Below are 10,848 nucleotides of genomic sequence, written 5' to 3' on the forward strand. Positions count from 1 at the left end.
TGTAACACACAGAGATACTGTGACCTTTAACATCAGATTAACACAATCTGCAACTTTATATCGGGCCATCTATGTGTTCAGATGAGTAACACTGATATTGACACTTTTTGATATTGATATTGACAATTATTATTATTTTAAGATTTCAATACTTTACATGTATATTTTCAGCTTTAAAACACTATCATGAGCTCAATTTTCATTCAGTTTATCTTGATGTACTAAAATAACTCAAACTGAAAAATGTATAAAAACTTTAGACCAAAAAATGACAACAAAATAACTAAAGCTTTAACTAAAATTAAAATTAAACACAGGAAATACAAAGTGATATATTTTCTCAATGATACTAACAATGGTGCAGTCTCTGTGTTAAAGGGTTACTTTGATGTGAGATTAGGTTCTTCAAGGTCACATATTTAAATGTGAGACCAGACTATGAAAGAAATATTTATATTATCTACCAAACAAGCTTTAATACACTATTTTATGTCACATATTAATATCTTATAATATCATTTTCATAATGAACTAATGGAAATTCTCTTTAAAATACTTATCTTGACACCAGAATAAAAATATATATATATTTCAACACCACATTTATTTGTTCGACTTTAAAATGCTATTATAACGCTCTTATTTCACACTTCAACCTGGAGTGACCTCAGACCTGCTTTCACAGACATGATTAGGCAATGCAAAGTTTCATCCAAGAGTTTAGTAAACCGTGTGTCATGTATACTAATGACCCTGTCAAGCAAATTAGCTCTCAAAGATGGATCTGTTTAGAGGTTCGCAAATGCAACCAATCATACACCTGACAATAAAAGTTCTTTATTGGCATTGATGGTTCCATGAATAACCTTTAACATACATGGAATCTTGAATCTTTCCATTCCACAAAAGGCTCTTCTTTAGAGTGGGAAAAAGGTTCTTTAGATTTAAAAAATGTAGGGAAAAAATGGTTCTGTTCACTGAAAGGTTTTCTGGGGTACTAAAACTTGTTCTTCTATGGCATCACAAAAAAACAAAAAAAAGAAATCCACCTCAATTGAGCGCATGCATTTTTAATAATTAAGCACAAGCACATTTTTAGAATTTATGCACATCTTGGCACTTCCAAATAACAGGGGTAAGATGGAATAAGAAGCCCCCCTGGCTAAACTTTTACAGAATGTATAAATTACTTTTGATATAATTAGGGCCCGAGCACCAGTTGTTACGTGCGTTGCTGAGAGATGAGGCGAGTACGGAGATCCACAATAATCAGGGCTTTATTTAGAAACAAGAAGCAGAGGAACAGCTAAACATACATATATGAAACAAGAGAACTGACAAGGAGTGCAGGGAAAGTGTCCAACTTAAAAGGAGTGCTGACGAGGAACAACAGGTGCAGGGAATCCGGGGAGATGGCAGGAAGACTGATGATGGGAGTGAAGACAGGTGCGCAGAAACAGGAGGATACTGGGAAATGGAGTTTGGGACAGACGTGGATATAACACCAGTGGTGTAAGGACCCTATTGTAATTGCTCGTCCAATTATTCTCCTCTTAAATCAATTGCATTATTGAGGGCCTAAATATGCTCAAAAACTCATGAAACTTTGCACACGCGTCAGAAGTGGTGAAAATTTACATCTGATATGGGTTTTAGAATTAGGTGGGGCAAAATAGCTCAATAGCGCCACCTTTAAAATTTCAATTAGGCACACTTTGCGCTAAGTTTCAAGTACAAGTATGAAATTCAGTAGACGTGTAACAGGCCAGTACCTACAAAAAAGCCCCTGGGTGCAAAATCTGAAAACCCAACAGGAACTAAGTAAAAATTATCTGAAAACATTTGGCAGTTTTTGCCATTTCCAGATGTTATACTTTAATGAACTCCTCCTAGAGCTTTTATTAGATCAACATCATATTTGGTTAGTATAATCTAAAGGCCTTGTGACATTGAACTGTGAAGATCTTGAGTTTTTGCTGAGGGGCGTGTCAGTTATATTCAGTTATAGTAATAGCGCCACCCACTGGCAACAGGAATGGATGTGTTTAACACTGTGATGCACTACTAGCAACATATTAAAATGTGCAATTGAGTGCTAAACATGCAACATACATTCTGAAACATGCTAGCAACACTTAGCTGAGTGCTAAAGCATGCTATTATCATCATGAAACAGGAAGTTGTTGTAACTCAAGTGTGGGAACCGTGGACGAACCAGACAAATGAATCGTTCAGATGATTCTTTCAAAACATAATTCCAGAAACCCAAACTCAGAGAATCTAATTTTCGGCTCCAGCCCGTCTACAGAACAACCCCCTGCTAGGTACTTGTATGGCACCCATGCTTCCTGACTAAAGGAAAGTAGGCAAACTTTTAAGCCATTTGTAGAAACCAAATGGTCGAAAAGACAACACAATTTAAGCTCAAGAAGATAAAGAGTCTTTGATCTCCAGATCAAAAGAGACAGAAACAATGCAGGCCTGTTTCTCTGAGTGACCTAACTTCACAGAAAAACCCACAGAGACTGTTCTACAACTAAAACGGCATCAAATTGTTCTAAACCATTTAAAACGGACTCATCAAACATCTTTTAACTGCATACATTTTATATCATGTCTACACATGCTACATGTGACCAGTCGTGTTTTAGAACACCCACAACTCATGTAACTGTGTAAATATTGAATGGTTGAATGAAAGTATTTTGTGTCGGATATGTATTTAAATCGCTTTTTTTCATTCAAATCATGGCTTGAATAAAATCTGTGTAAAATGTATCATATTCCATTTAATAGAAATCATGTCTAAATGGTACTCTCTGCTGAGACCGGCAATTCCAGAGGCACAAAGTAACACTTATTTTATGATTGGGGCAGAGAAAAGCCACCTTTGAAAAAAGACGATACCTGATTGGCCAAAACTCCTCAAAGAGGTGGGACAAACACCTAAGTTTAAATAGTCACATCACAAGATAAAGACATGAACAAAGACAAGACCGGCCGGAACACACCAAGCCGACAAACTAGTGGTGACGAAAGCAGACTGCGGGGTTAGTTCACTTTGGCAATGTCTGGGTCCAGAGTTGGCCTGACACACCAAACCGACGCTCTACACCCGACAGCCAAGTAGCATGTCATTCTGCGCCTGCGCAAGATGAAATGCCTTTCCGTACCAGCAGGTGGCAGTAGCTGATCGGCCAATCAGAATGATCAGATGGCCCGACGGACCGACGAGCTCCGATGCCGATTCAACATGTCGAATCGGCCGAAAAGAAAGCAGACGAGGACCAACTTCAGCCGACGGTGCACAACACACTGAGAAAACTTAGTTGGCCAATAAATAAAAACTGTGTGTTTGGTGTCCCGGCTTTAAGACAAGGACTAAACTGTAGATAGAATGTAACTAATCCTGGAACAAAGAATTTGGCTTAAGACAAAGAACAGACAAGCAGCTCATTCAAGCCATCCAACTTTTAATCACTTTTCTTTTACGTTAACTTTCTTTTCCGTTGAGAGTCTTTTGTTCTACGTTTTTCCGCAAAGTTTATACTTTAAATTCCAGCCATGACAAGAGACGCCGACAAGGAGATTCCCATTTAAAGTCGACAAGCAAGTACCTCCAGATTCTAAAGCTGAACTGTTGCATTAAATTAATGATCCATGGTTCATTTACTTCAGGTCTTTTGAAGAGCATACTTTGCTAGAAATCATGCTCATCATTTCATTCTCTCTTAAAACTCTTTCTTTCTCTCTTTGTGTTAGAATATTCAATAAAGTCTCCTGTAGATTTTAAAAGAAAGTGTCTTGTGTTTGTGCTTGAAAATTTAACGTCTTAAACTGTTACCGAACTATTAATGTGTTTTCACGATAGTTGGATATTCATATCAACTACAAGAGCTTATTACGGCCCAAGCAAATGAACACTGGATGGTTCAGTTGCTCGGTCGTAAACCAAATGACTCTTTATAATTCCCTATAAATTAATTATTTCATTTGAGCTGATTTGTTCCTACCCAAGCATACAATGTCCAATCTGCCTCATACTTCACATGTTTGATAAGTGCCCTGGCCTGAAGACATCTACATGCCAAAATTTAGTTATAGTCATATCGCCAGCAGCTGGTACCAGGAAGTGTGGCAAATACAAATGATTGATGTAGGCTATATATTTATATACCCCTATATTTATATACTTAAATGCATATTGCCCACTTTGCTTTTCCTAAAGCCACCGGGTGGCGTTGGCATGGGTGCAAGGGCTCTTTCATTGCTGTTTGCAGCTTTAATTCTTATTAATTTTTATCTATATTTTTATAGTGGCATTAATGTAAAATACATAAATTATTCTATTTAAAATTAAATTTTACAATTTAGTTGAACAATTTAATAAACAATGTCAGACAAAGCAGAATCCCAATAAAAGAGTTTAATCTGAAATTTAAAATTATTCTGTGACTCATACGCATATGAATATTTACATATTAAATTGCCCATATTTTAATTGAAGTTATGTCATAATAGCAACAATATGAATGCAAATTTACTTATTTCACTCCACTAACCTATAGTTTGTAATGAAAGCGAAGATAATGAAATGTACATCTAATTCATGGAAATACTGAATAATAACCCCAATAATCACAATAATTATCACATTTTTAAAAATAATAAAGTTAAATGCAAATCAAACAAGTTGTATGATATTAAGGCCATGGATTCGATTCCGAGAAAATGCAGTAACTGATAAATATAAATGATAAATATCCATGCAGAGCGCCTGGATGCAGATGCTTGCCCCTCCTCCCTCAAGAAAAGTGTGAGTGGAGTTTTTCACTGCAAACTTGTCACAGTGAATGCATCTAGCCCACTCGTACATGCTGAACGTATATGCTCCACTCCCAAGCAGAGAATGTAAAGGTTATGGGTGTCTTAAGGCGTCATAAATTGAGGAAACGGAGGCATGAGCTTTCTAAAACCCTCGCTACTCGACATGATTTTTCTTCTCAACACACACTACAAACAAACGGCTCATGAAGACAAACTACAGTGTAACTCTGGCACCCCTTTATACACACAGGAGCTCTGCATGTGAATGTCATGAACTGCCATATGCCAATGAATATTCCCATTTGTGTTTCCCACGTGTGTTTCAGACACCAGTCATGCTGATGGCATTTGCCATAGTATAAACATTAATACACAGTGTCGATGTTCCAACCCTATTTCTGCATAGATGAGAATATGTATGTGAGAAACAAAATTATATTAACCAAAAAAAATATTTTTTAGAAAATATGTTTATTTGGATGTTTTATTTTTTCATCATACAGTTGTGCGTTTAAGTAATCTTGTATAATGATGCTATACTTTGTATGAAAACAACATATGTTTTTTTAATTATCTTTTTTACTACAAAAAAAAAAAAAAATTAACACACAACATGCACCTGCTGTTTAAGACGTTTTATGCAATAAAAGTCAGAAGTGATTTTGGTTTGCAGAGTTATTTGTATACAATTAAATAAAATTTGTATACAATTAAATATTTATTATACAATATTTGTATACAATAAACATTTACTCAAGTAAAATCATGCCTGTTCTTATTTAAAATGAGGTAAAATGTGTTGCTTCTGTATTGATCATCCAGTATCAGGAGCGTCTGATCGCACACAGCTTGTGTGGGGACGGATTCAACGTGATTCCCACTATTCCTTTGAGATCCAGATCATCTCCAGACACTCCAGGTGGAGTTGTGAAGTGGTAGCTCTGAAGGAGGGAAGTGAAGAACAGGAAGAGCTCCATCCTGGCCAAACTCTCTCCCAAACAAACCCTTCGGCCTGAGAGAGAAGTGAGAGACTGTTTAATTCCAAGTCAAATGATTATTTCCTCAAAACACTGGGAGCTCAGATTAGAGCATACCTGCAGAAAAGGGCATGAAAGCATCTCTCTTGACAAACTGGCCCTTCTCGTCTAGGAAGTGTTCTGGGTAAAAGCTGTTCGGTTTCTCCCATTCATTTGGATCCTTCAGAACAGACGTCAGCAGAGGAATGACAGTGGTACCCTAGAAAATGGAGAAAAGACGATGTTCAAGATGCACATGGTATCCTTTCTAGGCTTTATACCCATATACTCTTCTGACAGACCTTTTTGATGAAGTATCCATTTAAGTGAATGTCACAGGTGGTTAAATGGGGCAGATTCATGGGCACTATGTTGGCCAGTCTCTGAGTTTCATGAATCACAGCATCTGTATACGGTAATTTCTTTCTATCTTCCACCACTGGCTGACGTCCACCGATCACTCGGTCAATCTCCTCTTGAACTCGATCTGCACACAAATGCGACATACGTTTGTTCCTTTGGACACCATTTAATTCAGCATTGAGGAAAATCTCTGTGTTTTTACCCTGTATATGAGGGTATTTGGCCATGAGCATCAAACCCCAGCGCAGAGTCGTTCCTGTTGTGTCAGTACCAGCGACAAACAGATTTGCTACCGTCATAAAAAGATTCTCCTGGTGAAAGTACGAGTCTTTCTTGCAGGATTGCTGTCAAGTACAAAAAAGCACAAAGCACTATTTTTTTTTTTTTGTACTAAAATAATGAGTAAACCAAAATGTTGCAACTGATAATAATTCAAAATGCACAAGCAAACAGATTTTTTTTATGTATATATATATATATATATATATATATATATATATATATATAGAGAGAGAGAGAGAGAGAGAGAGAGAGAGAGAGAGAGAGAGAGAGAGAGAGACTCAAAAATAACAATAATACTCATGTTATTCAAATGGCAAAAAACACAAACAACCAACTTTTATCGACAAACATGGAACAAAGACTAACAGAAAACAAAACAATGCACAAATGAGAAACAGGTGCAGTGCATTAATCAAACAATGAATGACCATTGTAGCAAAAGCTAACAAAGTAAAAAGAACAGGAAACAGTTCAAAACAACTGAAAAACATTACTATATAGTAACACTTTACAATAAGGTCCCATTAGTTATAATTAGTTAGCATTAACATAAACTAACAATGTATTGTTCATTGTTAGTTCATGTTTAGTTCATGTTAACCTGTGTCTTAATAATAAAATAATATTAACAAATAACTTTTAATTTGAGTAATTTGTCCATAAATGTTGAAATTAACATCATCTAAGATTAATAAATGCTTTAGAAGTATTTTTCATTATTAGTTCATGTTAAATAATGTTTACAAAAGCAATCTAAAAGCCCAGATATACTCATGGCAAAGTTGTTTTTCGTACTTCACTTAGGAAGTTCGAAACACGTGAGCAGCGATATACTGTTAGTAGCGATATACTTTTGTGCATATTTCATTTTCATTTAATAACCATGCCTAATAATTAAATAAATAACTTAATTATCAAAGCTGATGATTACTTTTTACTTTCTTCTGTATTTCTATGCAATAGGGTGATTTCTGTACCTCGTCGCCCTGTTTGCGGATGAGAAAGGAGTCGACAAACCCTCTGCGGTCCTGTGGATTCAGAGTCTCCAGCAGCTCATTGATCAACTTCATAATTTCTGCTTTATTTTTTAATATATTTCTTAAAACAATACTTTTGCAGTTGAGGAGTGGACCCAACCATGGAAATATATTATAAAGCTACAAGTGCACACAGAGAAAACAATGCATGTATTAATTAAAGAAAATGAAGCCACCAAAATGTCTCTTTAACAAAGTAGAACATACTTCCATACCATCATAGTAGCTGATCCACTAACACGAACATTTTCATTTGCCCTGTCGACCATTTCTGTGAATCGAGGGTCTGTGTATTCAAATCTGCTGCCGTACACAATAGATGAGATGATGTTTGACACAGCGTAGTTCACAGGCTCTGTTGTGTCGAAGGCTTTCCCTGTGAAGAGAAAACAAATGTCTCTCAACAGACCAGTAAGAGCGTGATATCAGATGTCCATAAATGTGTTTCAGCGTGTACCTTCAAACTTATCAAACTCTCCTTTTAGATACTGAATTTCCTCTATGATTTTGTCTTCACTTCCTCTCTTGCCCATCCCGAAGTCCCGCAGATTGCTGAGAGCGAAGCGTCGCATCTCTTTCCAGTTCTCTCCATTGGAAAAAACAATTCCTTATCAACACAAAACCACCTTACAATGAGTCTCAGCAACAACACAAGCAGAAAATTATTACTTACTGAGTTAGATACATTAACCTTAGACCTTTGGGATTTATAGTGTCAGTTTGCTTATTAGCATTATATGGCAGGTTAATAAGCGACTAGTCATTGCACAAATTCATGAATTAATGTTATTTAAAAAAAAATAATAATTTAAAAAACTATTTTGTCACCAAATATTGCTGAGAATCCACTTACAGTACACTCTTTGATAAAAGACACATTTTCAAGTCAACCGAAAGGAATTTCATGGTTAAAGTAAATGTTTCACCATCAAATGTTTTATGCATGCTTATAATGAGCTCATATTAGTGCCAAATTTATTGAAAACAATTTTTTTTAAACCCAGTTGAGTGCATTACATTGGCCTGGAGAGGCCATGAGGAACTTAAAGGTTTCCCAGATATCAAGCAACCATTGAGACATTAAATCAATGTTAATGTGTCAACTTTAACTGCATTGAATCAACATCACTTTTGCACCTGCAATGAAAGTTGAAATTTCAACAACAACAAAAAAATCAATGGTAATGCAATGAATCAAGGTTACAATGTGATGTTGGTTCAATATCATGCTTGCACTCTTAGAAAATGAAACACAACAACTACAACTGACTTAAAGCCACACCGCTTTGAAATCAACTGCAAATAAAAAAAGACATTAAATCACTCAAGATCTCAGCAGAGGAGGACTAAACAACTCAAAAAAGAGCATTACCAGATTAATTTATTACTAACCAGATTGTCTTTACTTCTGTCATTCATCTACAGAAGAATTAACAGAGGTTTACATGTTGATATATTATTGAAAATGTTTGGTGTTTCTTTTAGGTGGGCAGTTTGACTCTTGGATTTTTATGTGAGTTTGTGATCTTTGTAACAGTGTTTAACAAAACACATCATGTGATGCAAAGGAAGCCAGAAACAAAGATGATCTGGTCATATGGTTTTCATCATCATACAGTAGAATAATTTATTAATCTTTTCCCTGACCAAAAGTGGTTATTTGTTATAAATAGATTTTATATTTTGCATCAGCATATCAGAATCAGCATATGAATCTCAACAATGGTGACATGCTTTTTTTTTCTTCATGATGATTTAAACCTTATCACCTGATCATCTTTGTTTCTGGATTTCTTTGCAAAAAATTATGAGTTTAGGTAAATATTCTTACAAAGACCACAAACTCACACAAAAAGCAAAAAGTCCAACTGCCAAACTAAAGGAAACACTGATCACCATAATGGTGACAGATAAAACATCAACATCTAAACCTCTGCTGAGTCTCAAAAAGAACTTCTGTAGATTGATGGCAGAAATAAATTCAAACTGGTTAGTAATAAGTGAACTCTTTTTGGAGTTGTTTAATGATCCTCTGCTGAGATCTTGAGATTTATTGTCTTATTCTATTTGCAGTTGATTTCAGGCTGTGTGTCTTTAAGTCAGTTGTAGTTGTTGTTTAATTTTCTGAGAGTGCGAGTATGATGTTGAATCACCATCACATTGCAACATTGATTCAATGCCATTACCATTGATTTTGTTGAAATTTCAATAATGTTTTTAACATTAATTTTGGCATAAAAGTGATGTTGATTCAATGTAGTTACCGTTGACACATTAACACCGATTTAAGATTATTTAGATGGTTGCTTGCTATCTGAGTATGCAACAAGTCTAGCATTTACAGTTTGTTCTGTAAATTACGTTTTTGTATATTTATTTGAGTTCGCAAAAAAGAGTGGAATCCTACCATGTTCGTCGTTCAGAATCCTGAAACTAGGTCCAATATATCTGTCGCCGAACTCTTCTGCATTGTTCACAAGAGCTTCTTTGACGGTTTTGTACCCAACTAAGACCACAGTTTTTCTGGGACCCAAAAACACTTGGAATATGTTTCCATAGGTTTTGGACAGCTGAAGGACACAGAGGAAGACATTTACAAACAAATTTAAAAATGTTAGGCTACTATTCATTTTAATTGTATCAAGTCCTCACCTCACAAAAGGTGTCAAAGGGTCTCTGGAGGTCAAGGGTCAGCAGGTTTCCCAGCAGCGGCAGTGGTTTTGGTCCAGGTGGCTCTTTCCCATCTTTCTGAGATTTGGATCCAGAGGAAAGCAAATACAAAAGCAGAATCAACAGCAAAGCACCCAGAACTGTACCTGTGCTGAGAAACTGCAGAAGTGACTCAAATACAGCCATTTTCTCTCTAAGCTTCTGAACTGATTCACTCACATTTATAGCTGCTATGTAAGGGAGGGACCTCATGTGATCCTAAACAAACTATAAAAATCCATGAGAAGAGGGTTGGTATGATTACATCAGCATGTAGGTCAAAGACGAAAAAGAGTTCATTATTAACCTTTTTCAGCTTGTTCAAGACATTATTCAAGAAAAAACAAAACAAAAACAGGCTTAACACAAACTTTGCTCCAATATTGTTGCATTTATATTAATAAAAAAAAGCCTTTTTGTTTATATATGCACCACATTTTGTTATATTATCTGATGTCCCAGCAATGCACAGAAAAGCAGGTCTGAACTGTGACACACAGAGCTACTGTGACCTTTATTAAACTTTAAACCAGCACAATATATATTCCAACACTTAATATGTAAACTTTTTATACACTATTATGAGCTCAATTATTTATTTTCTATATTGTGAG

At 35.7% G+C, this 10,848-nt stretch overlaps 1 protein-coding gene across 1 annotated transcript; it reads right to left on the reverse strand.

Annotated features, from left to right (window-relative positions):
- Nucleotides 1-5,305: 5,305 nt before the first annotated feature.
- LOC137017229 (cytochrome P450 2K1-like) lies at nucleotides 5,306-10,406 on the reverse strand. The gene is made up of 9 exons (XM_067381250.1): nucleotides 10,178-10,406; nucleotides 9,933-10,095; nucleotides 7,983-8,132; nucleotides 7,741-7,901; nucleotides 7,466-7,645; nucleotides 6,409-6,550; nucleotides 6,146-6,330; nucleotides 5,922-6,063; nucleotides 5,306-5,839 (listed from the first exon to the last, which is right to left on the reverse strand). The coding sequence occupies exons 1-9, from the start codon at nucleotides 10,379-10,381 to the stop codon at nucleotides 5,652-5,654; spliced, it is 1,515 nt and encodes a 504-aa protein (XP_067237351.1). The 5' UTR covers nucleotides 10,382-10,406; the 3' UTR covers nucleotides 5,306-5,651.
- Between the last annotated feature and the right edge of the window lie 442 nt (nucleotides 10,407-10,848).

Source organism: Chanodichthys erythropterus, chromosome 3 (assembly GCF_024489055.1).
Source record: "Chanodichthys erythropterus isolate Z2021 chromosome 3, ASM2448905v1, whole genome shotgun sequence".
NCBI classification, from domain to species: Eukaryota; Metazoa; Chordata; class Actinopteri; order Cypriniformes; family Xenocyprididae; genus Chanodichthys; species Chanodichthys erythropterus.

Coding starts and splice junctions, on each gene's coding strand:
- LOC137017229 (XM_067381250.1), bottom strand. CDS start 10,381: ATGGCTGTATTTGAGTCACTTCTGCAGTTTCTCAGCACAGGTACAGTT. Junction 6,331..6,408: donor CAAATACCCTCATATACAGG/GTAAAAACACAG, acceptor ATTTGTGTGCAG/ATCGAGTTCAAGAGGAGATT. Junction 5,840..5,921: donor TTTCATGCCCTTTTCTGCAG/GTATGCTCTAAT, acceptor CTTCTCTCTCAG/GCCGAAGGGTTTGTTTGGGA.